Source organism: Macrobrachium nipponense, chromosome 30 (assembly GCF_015104395.2).
Source record: "Macrobrachium nipponense isolate FS-2020 chromosome 30, ASM1510439v2, whole genome shotgun sequence".
Lineage (NCBI taxonomy): Eukaryota > Metazoa > Arthropoda > Malacostraca > Decapoda > Palaemonidae > Macrobrachium > Macrobrachium nipponense.
The window spans coordinates 54,975,251-54,996,265 of record NC_087218.1 but is presented as its reverse complement, the minus strand read 5'-3'; the positions used below and the strand labels follow the sequence as shown (position 1 = coordinate 54,996,265).

The 21,015-nt window shown below is 50.5% G+C and overlaps 1 protein-coding gene across 6 annotated transcripts in view; it reads left to right on the top strand.

Annotated features, from left to right (window-relative positions):
* Positions 1–21,015, top strand: part of LOC135202535 (RNA-binding protein 25-like) — a 74,120-nt gene that overhangs the window by 30,341 nt on the left and 22,764 nt on the right. For all 6 annotated transcript variants that reach the window (XM_064232005.1, XM_064232002.1, XM_064232000.1 and 3 more), the window contains 2 exons: positions 6,596–6,655; positions 6,804–6,934. In XM_064232005.1, the coding sequence (XP_064088075.1) occupies positions 6,596–6,655; positions 6,804–6,934 (191 nt within the window). The remainder of the gene's footprint in view (positions 1–6,595; positions 6,656–6,803; positions 6,935–21,015) is intronic.

Sequence of the window (21,015 nt, the reverse complement as noted above, 5' to 3'; positions counted from 1 at the left end):
ATAAAACCCGCAGTATGACTGCCTCTCATGATTTACTGTCTAGCTCTGTAGCTTCTTCCTATGATGATAATAACCATTCTGTTTCAGCCCGTTCACATCTTGCTAATCCCTCTAGTTCTGCTTCGGAAATAGCAGAACTTAGAGCTTCCCTTCAGAAAATGCAGGAAAAAGTCGCAGCATTGGAAGGTAAGGAAAGTGAATGTGGCAGTGATATTAGTGTCCCAGTGTAGTGGAGGGGGCGTCTGGTCGTCTCTGCGACGCTCCAGGCCTAGACCTCTTCCAAGCTCCCTGGCCCGAGGAGAAGGAAAGTCGAAAGCCGTACGGGGTTGTGGAGAATCCCCAACGATCAGGCGTCCCTTCGGCAGAATCGATCGTATCGACTGCCAAAGACCGCTATAGGAAAAGCATCCATTCGAGAGTGCTTTTCGTCGTCGAGTTCGCCTTCGCCGAGAAGAGGATGGAAGGAGTCGAATCTTTCCCGTCCTTTGAAGAGGAGTAAGAAAGAGCCACGAGCTCAATTCGAGTCCCGAGCGCTTCTCAGAAGGAGGAGCACCTTCGGTAATAAAGAGGCGAGAATACAGTCAGACTCTGGGTCTGGAAGAGATCCTAGAGCGCATTCCAGATCTCCCTCTTCCTAATGCGGAAGATTCCTCAACCAAGAAAATTTGAAGTAGGAACTCGTTATAAGGAGCCTACTCGTAAGAAGGATGATAGGCTTCCTATTAAAAGATCTAAATACTATCTCCTGCCAGGCGCGACGCATCTTCAGGGGAGTTGTCGCACAGGCGGCCATCTCTCGTTGCGCTAGACAGGAGAGAGGTAAGAAAGGAAGCTACTCCTGTCAAGAGTAGGGCGCCAACCAGCAGCCAGACTCCGAGTAGGCGCAACGAGCAGTACAAGATTTCAAGATCTTCAATCAAGAAAAAACGCCAAGAGTTACCTGAAGAGGAAGATCCTGTTAGGAGTAGAGCACTTGTGAGACGGAAAGCGCCTACTAAACATCAGACGCATGCTAAGGATCAAGAGTATTCGGAACGGCGTACTCCTACAAGACACCAGGAGTCGTCGGGCCTAGATACTCCTCCCAGGCGCCAGGAGTATTCGGAACTTAATACTCCTACCACACGCCAGGAGTATTCTGAACAAAATGCGCCTTCTAAAAGCCAGGAGTATTCGAGGCGCTTTGCGCCTGCCAGGCGCCAGGAGTATTCCAGGCGCGTTACTCCTCCCGGCGCCAGGAGTATTCCGAAGCTTATACTCCTCCCAGGCGCCAGGAGTATTCGGAACTTAATACTCCTACCACGCGCCAGGAGTATTCTGAAACAAAATGCGCCTGATAAAAGCCAGGAGTATTCGAGGCGCTTTGCGCCTGCCAGCGCCAGGAGTATTCCAGGCGCGTTACTCCTCCCAGGCGCCAGGAGTATTTCGAAGCTAATTACTCCTCCCAGGCGCAGGGAGTACTCGGAACTTAATACTCCTACAACGCGCCAGGAGGATTCTAAACAAAATGCGCCTACTGAAAGCCAGGAGTATTCGAGGCGCTTTGCGCCTGCCAGGCGCCAGGAGTATTCCAAGCACGTTACTCCTCCCAGGCGAGATACTCCTACTGTACACCAGGCGCATTCCTCGGAAGAACCTGACACTCGTAAGAGAGTAAGAGAAGAGTCAGTAGAAAGAAGAGAACCTTCTCCTTCCGAGCCTATCAACCCAGAAGATGCCTCGGAGGACGAAATGAAGGAAGGATCTTCTAATTATAAAGTTCTTTCGTCCCTTTTGTTGGAGGAATATGGAGACTCTTTTGACGCCAGCTGCTCCCCCTTCGCCACGCTCGCAGTTTTCAAGCACGAAAACACTCAAGTCTTCTCTTTCCTTAAAATGAAGCCTGCCATTTCAAATGAGGAGAGCTCTACAATCTCTTGACTCCTGGTTCAAGAAGAAGAAGGAGTTAGTTAGGAGGACGGTCTTTGTATGCCTCCCGCTAAAACTTACAGGGAGGAGAGGAATTTGGTATGAAACGGGAGAGGATATGGGACTATCTCTGTCCGTTTCAGCTGAGTCAGACTTCTCGAGTTTGGTGGATTCGTCGAGAAGGCACGCCTTGAATTGCAGCGAAGGTTACATGGGGGCTTTCGGAAACGGATCACCTCATCAAGGGACTTTTCATACTTAGAATGTTTTTAACTTCTTAGATTGGTCCCTGGGGTTCTGGCCAAGAAATCTCAAGAAAATGAACAACTCGACCCAGAAACCCTGAATTGCATCCTCGCCTGTATTGATAAGGCTGTTCAGGATGGATCGGCTGAGGTATGCTCCCTATATGGTGCAGGAGTTTTAAAGAAAAGGGCGGTGCACAGTGCTTTCCTCACGAAGGCCGTCTCTCATTCACAGAGAGCCGCATTATTGTTTGCGCCTCTCTCTGAAAACCTTTTCCCTCACAGTTGGTGAAGGACATCGCGCATCTCTGACGGAAAAGGCCACCCAGGATCTCCTTAGACAATCCTCAAGGAAGAATAGGCCTGGGGCTAGTGAGGAAAAGAAAGTGGCTCGCCCAGCTCAGAAAACAGCCCTTTCGAGGAGGTCTTCCAACTAGACGATCGCCAGAAGGAAGTCAACCGATAAGAGGGGCAGGTCTTCCTTCCGTTCCTTTAAGAAAGGGAAGTGAAAATTCTGTCCTCCAGACACCCGTAGGAGCCAGGCTACATTATTTTGCGAAAGCCTGGGAAGACATAGGAGCCAACACTTGGACGATGTCGATTATCAAGAAGGGGTATCGCATCCCATTCAAGGACATTCCTCCCTTGACAACATCTCCGAGGGAATTGTCCGCCAGATACAGGGACCCTATTCTGAGGATACTCTTCGTCAGATGGTGGAACAGATGTGGAACAAAAGAGCAATAGAACTTGTGCTGGATTGCAACTCCCCGGGGTTTTACAATCGCTTGTTTCTTGTAACAAAAGCCTCGGGGGGATGGAGACCGGTACTGGACGTAAGTGCGCTGAACAAATTCGTCGAACAACAGAAGTTCAGCATGGAAACGTCTGCCTCAGTCCTTGCAGCACTGCGGGCAAGGGGATTGGATGGTGTCCTTAGACCTTCAGGACGCATACTTTCCACATCCCGATCCACCATTCGTCGAGGAAGTACCTTCGATTTATGTTCGAAGGAAGAAATTATCAGTTCAGGGCCCTGTGTTTCGGCCTGTCCACGGCTCCTCAAGTCTTCACAGACGTGATGAAAAATGTAGCAAGGCACTTACATTTGAAAGGGATAAATGTCTCCTGCTACTGGACGACTGGCTCATCAGAGCAGGTCTCAAAAGCAGTGTTGGAGGACCTGCGAACAACACTGGAATTGACAAAGTCTTTGGGATTGATCGTGACCTCGAGAAGTCTCAGATGATCCCCAGCCAGAACGTGGTTTATCTGGGGATTCAGATGGATTCTCGGGTTGTTTTCGAGTTTTTCCATCTCAAGAGAGAATAAAGAAAGGCTGTGCCACAGTATCGAACTTTCTAGGGAAGGAGCGCACTTCAGCGAGGGATGGCTGAGCCTTCTGGGAACCCTTTCCTCGCTCGAACAGTTCTTTCTCTAGGAAGATTACATCTTCGACCGCTTCAGTTCTTCCTAAGAAGAAGTTGGAGTTGGAGACAGGTCAGCTCTCGGACACGTTTCCAATCTCGGAAGAGATAAAAACATCATTTGAAGTGGTGGTTGGTTCCATTAAAGGAAAACAAAGGAGTGTCCCTGCAAAGTACGGAACCCAAGCCTGACATTGTTTTCAGACGCCTCGGAGGCGGGCTGGGGGTGCAACATTGGGGACCCAGAGAAGTGTCAGGCACCTGGTCGGCAGAAACAGGTGTCATGGCACATAAATTGCAAAGAGCTCTTAGCGATTCACCTAGCACTAAAGAGCTTCGAACACTTAGTCAGAGGAAAAGTCGTGCAGATAAATCAGACAATACGACAGCTCTGGCTTATGTCAAGAAGCAAGGAGGGACGCACTCTTTTGCTCTGTACGAGCTGGCACGGGATCTACTGATTTGGGCGAACCAAAGGAAGGTAATTCTCCTAACAAGGTTTGTTCAAGGGGAGAGGAAGTGAGAGCGGACAGATTGAGCAGGAGATTCCAGGTCCTTCCCACAGAGTGGACACTCCACTCAGAAGTCTGTCAGAGCCTTTGGCTCCTTTGGAAGCCAAAAATCAAATAGATCTTTCGCCACGTTCCTCTCCAAACGGATAAATACATTTTGTGCCCTGGTGGAGGATCCCCGGGGCTTATGCAAACAGACGCCTTTCTCCTGGACTGGTCAGGAATAGACGTTTACGCTTTTCCCCGTTCAAGATACTGGGGGAAGTAGTCAGAAAATTCGTGGCATCCGAAGGAACCAAGATGACTCTGACGCTCCGTATTGGCCAGCTCAAATTTGGTTCACAGAGGTGATGGAATGGACAGTGGACTTCCCCAGATCTCTTCCAAACAGAATAGATCTGCTCAAACAACCCCACTTCGAGAGGTACCATCAAATCTACCCGCTCTTGCTCCTGACTGCCTTTCGACTATCGAAAGACTTGTCAGAGCGAGAGGGTTTCTCGCCAGGCAGCAAACGCAATGCTAGAGCCCGCGCAGATCATCTACGAGGCGATGTGTACCAATCGAAGTGGGAAGTTTTCAGAACTCGGTGTAGGTCGAAGAAGCTGTCCTCTTCCAGTACCTCTGTGACCGAAATTGCAGATTTCCTTCTTTTGTTTCTTAGACAAAAGTCGCATCTCTCGTACCAAACTATTAAGGGGTACAGGAGTATGCTCTCAGCAGTCTTTAGAAACAGAGGATTAGATCTAACGAATGATAAGGATTTGCACGACCTCATTCGTTCATTCGAAACATCTAAATCACTTGTACCTAAGGTTCCAAGCTGGAACTTAGATGTGGTTCTTAAATTTCTTTCATCAGATGAATTCGAACCACTTCACACTGCTTCGTTCCGTAATATCACTAGAAAGTGTTGTTTCTGATCTCTCTGCAACGGCAAAAAGAATCAGTGAGTTGCACGCCCTTGAATCAAGAGTTGGCTTCAAAGGAGACTCCGCAATTTGTTCATTTCAGTCCCTTTTTCTGGCCAAAATGAAAACCTTCAAATCCCTGGCCCAGGAGCTTCGAAGTGAAAGGACTTTCTAGTTTGGTGGGCAGAGAGGCAGAAAGATCCCTTTGTTTTTTCGCCCAGTTAGAGCTCTAAAATTTTATCTGGACAGGAAGAAGCAGTTGGGGGGTTCGCAGAAAGGTCTTTGGTGCTCAGTGAAAGACCCCAAGAGAGCAATGTCCAAGAACGCTTTAGCCTTCTTGTTAGAAGTGTTATCACGGTAGGAAGCTCATAAGAAGTGTCCAGATGATTCTTTTAATCTTCTAAGAGTGGGAGCCCACGAAGTTAGAGCAATCGCCAACTTCGGTGCGTTCCAAAGAAATATGTCACTAAAGAACAGTTTGGACACAAACTTATTGGAGATGCAACTCTGTGTTTGCATCCCATTATTTAAAAGACGTGCGAGTTACGTATGATAAATGTTTTCGTTAGGTCCGTTTGTGTCAGCACAAACGGTTCTGGGTAAAGGAGAAAGCACCAATCCTTAAAATTATGTACGTAACCCTCTTGTCGGATGTGTCTCGGGTTTTCGGTGTAGGGGGATGTCAGTTGTCGCACAGGCGGCCTTCACTTCTCTTCATTTGAAAATATCGAGTGACATCTGACTATTAGAGGGGTACAAAAATTTTGTTATTTTTGTATGTATGAGTTCGAGTTTGTGGTTGTTTGCAAAGAGTTTGGGGATAAAACTCTAGGCAATCTTAGAACTAACACGGGTTAGGATCGGGTGATCGGGATTGGTTGTGTGCTCCTTAAATTAGTGCGTGTTGTCATATAAGCGGATGTGCTCCATTGACAAACGCCAGTTAGGATTCTGTCGAGTAAGTGGAAGAGACCCCATCGACAGATCCACAAGAACTCTTGGCCACAGATCACTATCTCGCTAGGCTCTTGAGATGAAGCAGACTCTGCAGTAGCCACGAAGTCTTCCATCTAAAAAGGTAGGAAACTAAGGTTTTATTAATACCTACAACATATGTTGTTTACCTGTCTAGTCAGTTAGTTAGCTGTCTCTTGCCCTCCACCAAAGGGTGTCAATCAGCTATGTATATATCTGACAGGTAAGTGAATGTATGAAATGACATTGTTATGATACAATAAAGTTTCATACATACTTACCTGGCATATATACAATTGAAGACCCACCCAGCCTCCCGCAGGAGACAGGTGGAAGAGAGATTTATGATTAGAAAACGGGAATAGTTCCTAGCCCTGCCACCCAGAGCAGGGCGGTAGATCACCTGACCTACCTGTAGCGAGTGCCGCGAAATTTGAAATTCTGTCGGGAACGACGGAGTCGATAGCTATATATATCTGCCAGGTAAGTATGTATGAAACTTTATTGTATCATAACAATGTCATTTTCTTTGATAGAAATTAAAATCATTATTATGAAAGCTGAATCCCTGCTCCAAATGTAATTCCTGAATACATCCGCATTTCTAATAATTTCAGAACGAACGCTGTCAGCCAAAGAAGACCCTCTTCAGAAGCTCCTAAGAAATACAGAATCAGGTATTTTATGATTTAAATTTTTATATACATAAATAGTCATTCATTCTGTTACAGTTGCAAAAATGGATGTTATATGAAGGTTGCATGTAGTATATGCAAACACTTAGAATCCTTTATTTTTTATTTTTTATATATTATATAATTTCAGGGAAGGATAAGAGTGGGAAGGAGAAAGGTGGTGAAGAGAAGCGCAAGCATATAAAGAACATGATTGATAAAATACCAACTAGCAAAGACGAATTGTTTGCGTACCCAATCGACTCGTCCCTAGTAGATAACGTGAGTATCTCTTACTCCAGTGGATAGGTGTTCAATTGTAAAACTTTTAATTCTTATAAATAGTATGCTCAGTTTAAATTAGGTTCTGATTTTATGCATGGTACTTTTATATAAGTAACTTACCAAGTAATTACTTAGCTGTAGTTTCTACTTTTAACAGCAACATTAGATTTAAAATTAGCGGTAGCGCTCCATTGTTTTTTGGTGCTGGCAAGTACGCTGCCCACATCCAGGGAAGAGTAGGTATAATTAAGTTATTAAGCTCAGTTCGTTTCTGCTGTTCAACGACTACGTTTGTTTAAGTAGCTTTGTCTACTGTTAGGCAGGATAGCTCACCAGATTTTTTTGCTAAAAGGATTTGGTGAAGTGTTCTGTTATTTGGTAGCCTCTCTGCTGTATTTGTTTTTTAGCTTAATTATGCTTACAGATATCTATTTAGCTTTTAACATGCTAGTGCATCTAGTAGCCGGTATTGTAGCCTTAGGACCAGATTGATTTCCTTTAAATAGGACCTTCATTCAGTTTATTGTAACTGCCGAGGGCAAATTTGCTCATGTTCCGACACGGCATACAAACCTTCGGTCCTTTTACAATAGGAAGATACTAGCGGCAGCTGGATAGGTCGTAAGCTTTCGAACAAGGGGTTCGGTAGTTAACTGCTTGTCCGACAGGCGCGCGCGCGCGACTGGGAGGTAAACAAACCACTTTTGCTTTCGGCCTCACAGTGGATGGACGTGTGTGTTCGCTCTCTGCCCGCTGCTCGTCGTTTGCTTTCTAGTTTGTTTGTAATTGTGTATGAAAGAGCTTGTAAGTACAGTTATTCTCTTCATTCATATATTAATTCGCTGCAATTTAATAATGATGGAATCTCCACGCCTCGCTACCCCAAGGAGACTTTGCCCCCCGGGTACCAGAAGGGCGCAAATGCGGGAAGTTCAGATCATTCCCCGAGATTGACCCTCATGTGTTGTGTGCTCGGTGCCGGGGGCGCGAATGCACCCGGGCCGAGCCCTGTGATGTTTGTATGACTGGTCGGAGGCGCAGTGGGACATTGTATGAGGGCAGGAAGAAGCGAAGGCCTCCAAAGGAGTCGTCGGAAAGCTCTCCCGCGACTCCTTTGGTGACGGACACTTCGTCTTCTTTCCTGCCGCCCGCTCAACTTCCACGTCTCGCGCCTTCCCCTTCGGGGGCGGTCTAGGTCCTTCTCCTCTCCCGATGTGTCGAGTGTGGAGGAGGGCGCTAGATACCCCGACGTAGAGTTGTACTCTGGGTCCTCTATCCGCTCGTCTTCGCGCGAGCGGGTAGAGGATCCTCCTAATCACCCGACTTTTGCCTCCTCAGGTGCGGTTGCCGTGAAGGATGACCTCGGGACAGGTGTGCATCGTTGGGACTGCAGGGCGTGCCGAGTGTCCAGGGGCTGCTCTATCATCTCGCTGGGCTCCGTGGCGGTTACGCATGCTACGGTTACAACCACCACACGACCCTGACAACACCTGGCTACGCGTCACCTCCTCACCTGGTGTACACCCAGCACGCGGTCTCTGTGACACCCACAACATCGGTGCAGGGGCCAGTCGCCGTAACTCGGGGGAGTGTGATGCCGCCACCTGGGTTTGCCGTGCTGCCGCGACCGGAACTTCATGTGCCCGAAGAGCTCGCCCCTGGACCTCCCACGGTACCGATGACGTCTGTGCCGTTGGTTCGACCAGCTGTATCTGCCGTACCTGCCGTGACCACCGCTGCTGTTCCTGTTCCTGATCCTGCCGTGTCCGCTGCCGTCCTGTGATGCTCGCACCTGCTGATGTTGTTCCCGTTCCTGGCGCCGCTGCTCCCGATGCTGGTCTGTTCGGACAGGTACGTCCGGGCCCTGTTGCTTCGGCAACAGCAGCCACGGCTCCGTCCTGGATGACAGACCTGACGTCGGTCCTGAGGAGGTTGACGAAGAAGAAGAAGAAGAGGAGGAAGGTGTCGTCGTCGTCTTCATCGTCTTCTTCGTCGTCGTCGTCTGCCGCCTCTTCCCCTTCTTCTTCTAGGGCTCCCCCGCCTAAGAAGAAGAAGGTCGCCTCCCCCCCCCCTCCCCCAAGAAGTCTCCTTCGGGAGCTTCTAAGGGCCCGTCTCGCTCTGGTGAGACGGGGGTTCTTCCGCTGGTCGCCCTGCTCCTTCGGGTGGGAGCAGGACCCGTCTCTTCTCCCGCAAGGAAGAAGACTACGGGGACCAGAGGGGTGCCGGCTAACACCGGCACTTCCTCACCTGCTGTCAGTGGTTCGGCCACAGCAGCAGGATCCGGCTCGGCCGCTCGTTCGCGAGAGGTACCGAGTGTACGGTCGCCTACCAGCGACCGTGCAGCCAGGAACCAGACCTCTGATCCGCTCAGCGTCAGGTCCACGGCACGGAGCGGAAGAACTGGTGACAGCCGCCTCACGCGGACTCTCACCAGACCAGCTCTCGCTCTCGCGGCGCAGCAGCTGGCTACCCGGGTGCGGACGTGACGGTCCATGACCGGCCACGGGCTGAGGCTGGGAAGAGGTCCCCCCGTTCGCCGGCACCAGCCATGGCTGGTACCAGCGAACTGACGCACCGTGAGGACACGCACCGGTCTCACCGTGACAGTGGAGCTCGCCGGTCGCCTGACCGTCGCTCTTACAGGGAGCGATCGGGTACGGTAACCAGCACCAGCTCCTCTGACACACGAGACCGGGGCCGCTGTTCTCGGTCCAGCCGTTCTCCACAGCGAGACGGCTCGACTAGGTCTGCAGCTCGATCGCCACCGCGGGTTGACGATCGCCTGCAGTCCTCCAAGCCCGCTGTTCTGCCAGTGAGCGAGGAGAGAGCGTCAGGTCTGCCTCTCCCATACCTTCAACCTCCTCGGGTTACACCGGGAGGGGCGAGGGTAGTGAGGAGTGATCTGGAAGGGTGCGCCCTTCAGGATCCCGCCACGTCGTCGTACGTACCCAGGCTCGGTTCTCGGACCAGCCAGGTCTTACGCACAGGTGGTTGGAGGAGACCGACGAGCGGGGGCTGTCGCTGCTCCTCTCCTTGAGGGAGGAGGGTCTCGGGAGGTGCTCCTGTTTGAGGGACTGGACGGTCCAACTCCACAGGATGCAGTCACTCCTGAGATCCAGAGGAACTTTGCCGAGGTTATTGCGCTGATTCGTCAGCACAACGACCTCGGGGAAGGATCGCCGCTCCCACCATCCGCCAGCCCCACGTCCCGGCTCGAGTCGTTCTGGGGCCCGAAGAGGGAACCCAGACCGACGGTGGGTTTGCCGCGGTCAGAGCTGGCTGACTCAGTGCTGGACCAAGTTGAATCGCTTGTCTCTGGACAGGACGGTTCACTGAAGTCTGGCAGGTCTAGCAAGCTACTTCCACCTCCTCTGCTACGACATCGGCGGTTTTACGTGCCATCTGAAGATCCGATGCCGCCCAAACAGGTGAACCCGGAGTTAGCGAGGCTGACTCCGGGTGTGTCTCTGCAACAGCTCCTGTCCGAGAACCTGTGGTTCTCGCAGCAAGAGGCACTAGGCCTGGAATCTACCGCCATGGCAGCTTTCCAGGCCGTCTCCTGGCTAGATCTGTGGTCCCTCACAGTATCTAAGGTCGCAGCCAACTCTGGGGGAATTTCTCCCGAAGATGACTCGGCCTTCAGGAGACTTTGCCAGTCTGGGGGAAGAGCCATCTCTTTCCTTGCCCACCAGACGGTGAACCTGTGGGCCAACCTGGTTCTCCGACGAAGGGACGCTGTCCTTACTCGGGTGTCCAGGGCGGCCGGGCGTGAAGCGGCATTGGGACTTCGAAACGGACCTTTACGGAGTTCCACGTCTCTCTTCCCAGGAGAGATGGTGGACGCTGCGGTGGACAGACGGCGCACTGAGGACAGTGACAGTCTGGTTACCAGGCAGTCTCGAAGGCTTCTGGGCAGCCTCGGACTGCGGCCAAGTCTAAGAGCTCGGCTAGCGCTTCCTCGGCGTGCTAAGACGGTTGCTGCGTCGAAGCCCCGAGGAATGACTCTGTCTTCTTCGACTTCTGGCAAGGGGGGCCGTAACCAGCCCTCCTCCCAGCCCTCCTCATCCCGTGGAGGCTCTGGGAAGAAGTCGAAGAAAGGGGGGAAAAGAAAGGGGGGAAACGCTAGGGACGGCGTTCCCCTCACCTGCTGCCGGAAGTGGGGGGGTGCCTGGCCAGCCATTGGGCAAACTTGGCAGCGCTACGGCGCGAGACCTGGATTGTAGATGTCCTTCCGGGAGGGATATCTATTACCCTTCGAATCTCGGCCACCCCTCACCTCCAACCCGGTCCAACAGCAGTCGTACGTCCCCGGGTCACGAAGGACGTAGCACTCAGACAGGGAGTCAAGACCATGCTGAGCAAGAGAGCTGTAGAGATCGTCACGGATCAGTCACCGGGGCTTTTACAGTCGACTCTTCCTGGTGGAAAAGTCTACGGGAGGCTGGACGCCCGGTGATAGATCTCTCTCCCCTGAACGGTTTGTTCGCCAGACCCGGTTCACGATGGAGACGGCACGCTCAGTGCTCGACTCCATCAGGGGAGAACGATTTCATGCTTTCAGTGGACTTGAAGGATGCGTATTTCCAAATACCCATTCATCAGTCCTCCAGAAAGTACCTCCGCTTCATCCTCGACGGGACGGTGTACCAGTTCAGGGCACTGTGCTTCGGTCTCTCAACCGCCCCACAGGTGTTCACGCGAGTGTTCACTCTGGTGTCTGCTTGGGCCCATTCGCACGGGATACGTCTGATGAGGTATCTCGACGATTGGTTAGTCCTGGCGAGCTCCCGCTCGCAGTTGCTACAGGACAGGGATCGACTGCTCGAGTTCTGTCGCGATCTGGGGATCGTGTGAACTTCGAGAAGTCCGATCTCGAGCCCAAGCAGAGGATGAAGTACCTGGGTATGCTGATCGACACAGGTAGCAGGGCGAGTCTTCCCCGCAGACTCGCGGATCAGCAGATTCAGGGAGGCAGCCAACCAGTTCCTGTCTCGGCAGGAACAGGTAGCTCAGCGATGGCAAGTCGTGATCGGACACCTGTCGTCACTCGAGAAGTTAGTCCCTCACGGGCGTCTTCACCTCGCGGTCTCTTCAGTGGAGACTAAAGGAGAGTTGGTCACAGGCGACGGATCCCCAAGCTTTCCAGTGTCACTGACACAGGAGGTGAGGCAGGACCTAGCCTGGTGGCTCGACGACAGGAACCTCTTAAGAGGAGTGCCACTGCGCACTCCCCCCCCGGACATGCAGCTGTTCTCAGACGCATCGACCGAGGGGATGGGGCGCACACCGGAGGAGTTGCTGACTTCAGGAGTGTGGGACGTAGAACGACAAGCACCTTCACATCAATGTTCTGGAACTCAAGGCAGCGTTCCTCGCTCTCCAAGAGTTTCAGGACCGCTTGATGGGACACTCAGTGGTGTTGATGTGCGACAACACACGGTGGTGGCTTACGTCAACAAACAGGGGGGCCTAGTGTCTCTCCCGTTGTACCAGTTGACTCGGCAGGTGCACGAGTGGGCTCAGGCACACTCAATAGAGCTGTCGGCACGCTACATTCCAGGGAAGAGGAATGTAGTAGCAGACACGCTCAGCCGTCGGGATCAGGTGATAGGGAATGGTCTCTCACCAGGACGTGGCGGAAAGGGCTCTTCGACCTGTGGGGGCGACCAGTCGTGGATCTGTTCTCCACCCGGCACACAACAGGAAGCTCCAGGTGTTCTTCTCGGCCGCCGGACCCATGGGCAGCTGCAGAGGACGCTCTTCAACACCCGTGGGACAACCTCTTCGCCTATGCCTTTCCCGTTCAGCCTGATTCGCAAGGTGATCAGTCGAGCGCTGTCACCCCGAATCTCAGGATGATCCTGGTGGCTCCCAAATGGCCACAGGCCATTTGGTATCCGGAACCTGCTGGCTCTTCTCGCAGGAGAACCGAGAGAGATTCCCCCTTGGCACAACCTTCTCGCCCAGCCACACGTCGAGCGGTACCACCGAGCAGTCCAGTCCCTACGTCTTCACGGCTGGCTGTTTATCCACCATCTCTTGCGAACGAGAGGCTTTTCTCGTAGGCGCAGCAACAGAGATGGCTGGAAACGTCCGTCAGTCCTCTGCAGCTGTGTACCAGGGAAGTGGGCCGTCTTCTGTGGTTGGTGTCGTAGACGGGGTCTATCTCCTCTCAGAGCCACTCTTCAGCAGGTAGCGGATTTCCTCGTTTTTCTTCGCCGAGAGAAGCTCCTCTCAGTCCCACAGTTAAAGGATACAGAGCCGCCTTGGCGCTCGTCCTGAAACTGAGGGGGTTGGACATCTCGAACTCGTTCGAGATCTCCTTGCTGATGAGGAGCTTCGAGAGGTGCTTGCCACCCAGGGAACTCAGGACCCCCTGCGTGGGACGTGACGCTCGTCCTTAGGAGTCTGACTCGAACACCGTTCGAGCCACTCCGAGAGTCGTCAGACAGGGATCTGACCCTCAAGACCCTCTTCTTGCTGGCCCTGGGCATCGGCGAAGAGAGTAGGGGAACTTCATGGTCTTTCCTATGATGTACGACACTCCAGGGGATGGGGATCCGTGACGCTCGATTTCGTCCCGACATTCGTTGCGAAGACTCAGAAACCGTCAGTCCCTGATGACAGGTTCGAGTAATTCACGATTCCCTCCCTATTGGACTTCACCGATAATGATGCGGATGAGATTGCTGCTTTGTCCTGTGAGGGCGCTACGGCGCTATCTGAAGAGAACTCGACACCTCAGGCCTGAGTGTCGACGCCTCTTTCGTTAGCACCGGGGTCACCAAGAAAGAAGTATCCAAGAACACTCTTTCATTCTGGCTGCGTGAGGTCATCAGGAGGGCGTATGAGGATGATGGTAGTGACGACATCCGTACGTCCCGTCCGAGAGCTCACGAAGTCAGAAGTATTGGCCCCTCGTTGGCGTTTCGCAAGAATTCTCCGTGGCGCAGGTCCTGAAGGCAGGGGTCTGGTCTAACCAGACTACCTTTACGTCTTCTTTTACCTTCGGGATATTGCCCACAGGTCCTTGGATACGTTTTCCTTGGGACCCGTGGTGGCTGCAACAAGTTGTGTGCTAACCCAGACCCTCGCAGGCTGAACAGCATCGAGTCCTGGTGTGACTGTGTGGATGGAGTGTGAGTGAGTGAGGTGACTGGCTCTCTCTTCACCATCTTTTCCTTCCCCTATACCTGTGGGCAGAGGGCCATGGTCGTCACTACGCTGGATGAGGACGAGATGCAGGTGAGCTATATGAACGAGCCCCATCCTATCCCTTTCACTAGGGATAGGAGCAGAATATCCACCACTTCCTTCTGCAAGGGGGGGAAGGGATGCTACAAGAGTCAAACCATGACTTTATATTTGCTCCTGTACAGGAACAGTTCTTGCATTGCTGGTACTAAGAGATGCGCATGCCCCTCTCTTAGTACTCGGTCCAGAGGTCTGACCATTGATCCTGCGGTGCACACCCCGATCAATCGGACAGAGGCTTGGATCCCTCCCTCGCTCTTACGACCAGGGAGGCTTCCAAGGTAGGGCGAACACCAGCTGTTCACAAAAGAGACTCAGATTCCACCACCAAGAAGTGAGTTCTTCCTATTGTAAAAGGACCGAAGGTTTGTATGCCGTGTCGGAACAAATGACAATTGTCCAAAATTGCATTTTTCCTAACTATACAAACCTGAGGTCCTTTTACACATAGCCCCACCTCATGCCACCCCTCACTCTGCAGTTTTTGCTTGGGCCAAAGCAAAAGTGATTTGTTTACCTCCCAGTCGCGCGCGCGCCGCCGCCTGTCGGACAAGCAGTTAACTACCGAACCCCTTGTTCGAAAGCTTACGACCTATCCAGCTGCCGCTAGTATCTTCCTATTGTAAAAAGGACCTCAGGTTTGTATAGTTAGGAAAAATGCAATTTTGGACAAATTGTCATTTTAACTTGGTGTGCATTAAGTACAAAGCTTGATTTTAAGTGGCGAATTTTACATGCACGTATGGACAAGTTTGGAAAAGCTAGGCAGAGGAAGGCGGGCGCTAGATCCGAAGCTAGAGCTTCTTTTTTCTTCTTCTTCTTCTTCTTCTTCTTCTTCTTCTTCTTCTTCTTCTTCTTCTTCTTCTTCTCTTCCAGTCCTCTTGCACTTCTTTCCACTCCATTACCTGGCTCCCACCCCACCTTCTGAACCTACATAGTGCCATTGCCAGTTTGGAAGGCCGCGTGGATGAAAAGTTCGAAGCCTTAGTGGAAACAGTGACTCAAATAAGTGTCTGTTAAGGCTCTGTTGGACAAAGCTAGTGCTAGTGATTCCAGTGCTTCTGATTTTCACTTATATAACTTACCCGATGGTTACATATAGCTGTCGTCTCCTGACGTCACGGCAGAATTTGAAATTCGCGGTAGCGCTAATGGTTTGACAGGTGATCCCTCTACTCCCGCCCTCTACCGGGTACCGGGAACCATTCCAACAATAAATCAGAAGTTTCCTGCCGTCGGAACCGGTAACACGGTTCCTCTGCTGGTTGGAATTTGGATTTGATCATCTTGGTTTTCTCCTCTTGGTGATGTACCTTGAGTTTACTGATCTTTTTGCTAGCGCAATAGTTATTTTGGTTTTGATATTGTTGTCCTTTTTAGGAATTATTTTTGAATTCTTCACGATGTCTGACACCGGCTCTGTTCAGTATTAGCGGGTGTGTAGTAGTGGGTGTAAGACTAGACTTCTTAAAGCTTCACTTGATCCTCATTCTACTTGTGTTAGTTTGTAGGGGACGTGAATGTTCTTTTGAGAATACGTGTGAGAATGTAAGCTCTGCTTACATCTCAGGAGTGGAAGGCACTGGGAAAGTATATGAGAAAGTTAGAAAAAGATAGAATCAGAAAGGCTTCACAGTCAGTGAGTAGCCAGGATATTCCTCTGAATTCTGTTAATCCTGTTCCTATTAACCCCGTAGTGGTTGCTCCTGCCCTCGAATCTGTATCTCCGATCCCGATTCCCCGTGTCAGTATTTACGAGCCGATATGGACTCGAAATTTGTCTCTTTCCTCACCACTATGCAGAAAATGGGTGAGACAGTGCAAGAAGTGGTAGTTAAGTGTGATAAATTACTTAGTGCAAGTGTAGTGGAGAAGGTGGTTGTTCGGCCCGTTCGTTCTCCTAGGTCTAGGCCCCTGTCAAACTCCCCAGATCCTGGGAGGAGGACATGCCGAAAACCGAAGGGAGGCGAGCGGATCTGCTCCCGAGCAGCCGCCCCCTCAAAGCAATTCCTGGTAGCCGTATCCCAGGATGCTGTCGCTCACCATTGGAAAGGTGTTGCGAGGAAGTGTTTTTTCGTCAAGCGACTCTAGTTCAGATGTTTCCTCTTATAGAGGTTGGCGTAATAAGACTTCTAGACCGCTGAAAAAGGTCTCGCGATGTTTCGCCTGCTGCGGTCCCAAGAAGGTGGCGGCAGCCGAACCTTCTTGTAGTTTTTGGGAGGAGCCTGAAGCTTTTTCTCCGGCGGTTTCGATTTATCGCCCTTCTCTCATAGAAGTGGAGAAGCCGAACACGCACACTCCTTCGGAGCCTTCTCCAGAGCCTCCTCAAGCGCATGAACTCCTGCGGGCTCCAGACGTGATTTGCTGGATCATCCTTCTACTCTCCGCGCCTTCTACGTCGCGTGCATCCTCAACCTTCGGTGTTTGAACAGATGAATGCCAAGTTAGCAGTACCTTGGAGCTTTTGGCAAGTCTCTTCGTCTCCAAATGCGCTCCCGACCGCCTTACATCTTCCGCAGACTACTGTGCAGTCCTCTTCGCAGGCTCCTTTTCAGTCGCCTCTTCAGGCTCAGACTCTCCATGTGACTCCTCTTCAGACGCCACTTCAGGCGCCTGGTCGGACTCCTTTCCTGACTCCGTCTATGGCGCCACGTCAGGCTCTCGCTCGAGCGCCATTCTCAGCCGCCAACGCAGCCGCCCGGATTCGTCTCAGTACATGACTAGGCTAGACGTCTTCTCCTGCTTTCTCACCCTCCTCGGACGCATCAGGGTGTGACTTCGCCGAACAGGATTCCTCTTCTGTGGAATGTTGGCGCCAGTTTCGTCGAAGGAAGCTTCGGATTTGGAGGAAGAAGGGGAGAAGTACTTACAGAAAAAGACAAAGCATTTGTCGGGGTATAAACTCCTTTTACGATCCTTCGTTTGACCAACTTTGGAGATTCTTTTGCGCCTTCCGTTCCAGTTTCTCCTAGTTCGCAGTGGAAAAAGGACAGTAAGCCTGACTCCTCGTCCTCGTTCACGCGTCTCGTCCTCTCGATTTCGGCTAAGAAAGCTATCAAGAAAGTTAACGCTGGCTTTTGGAGAAGAGGGGAACGGGAAAAAGGGGAAAAAAATGTTTTTTGTCTTCCCCCTTCGAGACTTTCATCAAGGAGCCGTGTCTGGTATGACACTGGAGAAGTTTTTTCCCTGAGTGTGACTGCCTCCGCTCAGGGAGACTTTTCTAGTCTCAGTGGACTCTTCCCGCAGAGCAGCCCTTATACTGCTAAGATTTTCTTTTTTCATCAAATGAAAACTGTGCATCTTTGCAAGAGTGTTTTCCGTGTTTTGAAGTTGTTAGCTTCCTGATTGGGCCATTGCTTCGCTGGCCAGGAAAGTCAAGTCATTTGGACTTTCGGAGGAGCAGTTGAAGGATTTTGCCTCGGTATTGGATTGTATCGATAAAGGCATCTGTGATGGAGCTTCGGAGCTCGCTGCCATTTTCGCCTCTGGAGTGTTGAAGAAGAGACAGCTTTGGTGCTCCTTCTTGTCGAAAGGGGTCTCATCGAACCAGAAGTCTGCCTTGCTTCTCTCCTTTGGACAAGAAACACCTTTTTCCGCAAGAGATTGTGAGCGAGATCGCTCAATCTTTAACACAGAAAGCGACCCAGGATCTTTTATCACAGTCAGTGAAGAAGCCCAGGAAGATAGCTCCGGTTCTTTCTGCTTCTCGGAGTGCTCCCTCCACGGAAGCTCCTAAACCATTTCTAGGGAGAGCTCCCGTTCGATCTTTCTCCAGGTTTCGTGAGAGTAGAGTCTCTTCTAAAACCACTCCCTCTTCCAATCCAATAAGAAGTAGGCCCGTAGTCCTCCACACAGCAGTAGGAGCCAGATTACACCTTTTCTGGCAGACCTGGTTTCATCTCGGAGCGAATCCTTGGACGGTCCAGGTCCTGAAGGAAGGATACACCATTCCGTTCATCAAGCACCCCCCTCTCACAGAATTTCCTGTGAATTTGTCAGCTTACTCGGAGAACTCCGAAAAATTTGCCGCCCTCCATCAAGAAGTTCTCGCCTTACTGGCAAAGAGGGCCATAGTTTTAGTGGACTCTCCGCAGGAACCAGGATTTTACAATTGCCTTTTCCTGGTAAAGAAGGCCACGGGGGGTTGGAGACCGGTGTTGGACGTCAGTGCCCTGAACGTCTTTGTCCTGAAGACGAAGTTTTCTATGGAAACGACCCAATCGGTATTAGCAGCGCTTCATCCTGGAGATTGGATGGTTTCCATAGACCTTCGGGACGCTTATTTTCATATTCCGATTCATTCGGAATCGAGAAGATTCCTGAGATTCGTGTTCCAGGGCCGCATTTATCAGTTCAGGCCCTCTGCTTCGGCCTGTCGACAGCTCCACAAGTGTTCACCAGAGTTCTGTCGTCAGTAGCAAAGTGGCTTCATCTATGAACGGGATACGAATATCCATGTATCTAGACGATTGGCTTCTCAGGGCAAGGTCCAGACAGAAGTGTGTGAAGGACCTACAAAAGACTTTTTAAGGGCTTTACGGAAAGCCTAGGTTTGTTAGTAAACAAGGAAAAGTCATGTCTCACTCCTTCTCAGGAGATAGTTTATTTAGGAGTGAGACTGAATTCAGTTCTTTTTCAGGCTTTTCCGTCTCTCCAAAGGATCGACTCTTGCCTGAACAAAATAGACGAATTTCTCGTCAGACAAACTTGCTCGTGCGAATCAGTGGATGAGCCTTTTAGGAACCTGGCTTCAATAGAGGCAATTTGTAAGTCTGGGCAGGCTCAACATGAGACCACTTCAATTTTACTTGAAGCAGAAGTGGCAAAGGAAGAAGTTCCCAGACTCCTTCGTGTTCCCCATCTCGGAAGGAATCAAACAGGACCTCCTTTGGTGGAAATCAGAAGGAAGGCTTGTCTCTAAGCCAGTTGAGCCCCAACCTTACGCTTTTGTCAGACGCATCGGACAAAGGGTGGGGAGCTACTCTGGGGAGGAAAGGAGTGTCGGGACTTTGGCAGATTCATCGAGAGAAGCTGGCACATAAATCTAAAAGAGTTGAAGGCGATTCATTTGGCTCTAATGCACTTCAAGACAGAGGTAAGAGGGAAAGTAGTGCTGGTTCAAGCAGACAACACCACGGCTCTCTCTTACATCAAAAAACGGGGGGACACACTCGTTCTCTCTGTGCGAGGCGGCGAGAGACCTACTCATTTGGGCGAAAGAGAACAAGGTTGTCTTGAGCACAAGATTTATTCAAGGCTCGAAGAATGTAAAGGCGGACATTCTCAGCAGGAGTGGACGTTACATCCTCAAATATGCAAGAAGCTTTGGGGGATTTGGGGATGTCCTCAGTTGGATCTCTTCGCCACAAACAAGACAGCTCGTCTACCACTGTATTGCTCCCCAGTTCCAGACGAGGAGGCGTTTACAGTGGATGCCATGCTTCTGGACTGGTCAAATCTGGATCTGTATGCCTTTCCACCTTTCAAAATGCTAAGATTAGTTCTGGCAAAGTTCAGAGGTCATCAGAACGTCAGGACTCTGATAGCCCCCTTTTGGCCGGCCAGGGAATGGTTTCCGGATCTACTACTGCTGTTGACGGACTTTCCGAGAGAGTTACCGTTAAGGAAGGATCTACTCAGACAGCCCCACTTTCTGAGGTTCCATCACAACTTGTCCGCTCTTCGACTAGTCGCCTTCAGACTGTCGAGCATCTCCTCAGAAAGAGAGGATTTTCAAAGAGAGCTTCAAGGGCTATTGCTAGACCCAGAAGAGAATCCTCTGATCGAGTGTACCAAGCTAAGTGGGTCCAATTCAGAGCTTGGTGCAAAGAAGAAGGAATTTCGTCTTCTAAGACCTCTATAGCTCAGTTAGCTAACTTCCTTCTTTTTCTTCGTGAAAATAAGAAGCTTTCTACCCAGACGATTAGGGGTTATAGAGCTATGTTGTCTTCTGTGTTCAGACATCGAGGATTAGACATTTCTAATAATCAAGACCTCTCAGACCTGATTCGTTCCTTTGATACGACCAAGACAAAGGAGTAAAGAACAGTAGCTTGGAACCTGGATGTCAGATAGATTCGAACCGATCTCTTCTAGTTCTTTTAGAGATCTGACCAGGATGACACTTTTTCTTTGTGCTTTAGCATCAGCTAGAAGAATCAGTGAGCTGCATGCTATTGATAAGAGAGTTGGATTCGCTAAAGGCAATGCCATTTGCTCATCAATGCTGGGGTTTTTAGCTAAGAATGAAAATCCCTCACGTCCTTGGCCTCGTTCTTTCTCTATAAAGAACATTTCGGAGTTAGTGGGGCCTAATGAGCCTGAATGTCTTCTCTGACCAGTGAGAGCACTTAGACATTATGTGCAAAGGACCAAAGGTATAAGAGGTAAGAGTGATAACCTGTGGTGTTCAGTGAAAGATCCTTCTCGTCCTCTTTCTAAAAATGCACTCTCCTTCTTTTTAAGGAATTTTATTTCTGAGGCACACGGACAATGTCAGGACTCAGATATCAAAGTGTTTAAAGTCAAAGCTCATGAAATTAGAGCAGTGTCTACGTCTATGGCCTTTAGACGTAATCTGTCTTTGAAAGACATTATTAAATCTACATATTGGAGAAGCAATTCTGTCTTCGCATCTCATTATCTGACAGATTTGCAAACCACATATGAAAACTGCAGTACATTGGGGCCATTCATTGTGACTGACACGGTATTGGGTGAGGGAGAGAAGGATGTATCCCATCCTCACTAACTTTTCTCCTTGATTATGTTTTTTGTATTATTAAGGTTGTCTGAAGATACAGGGAGTTTTTTGAGTATCTTTC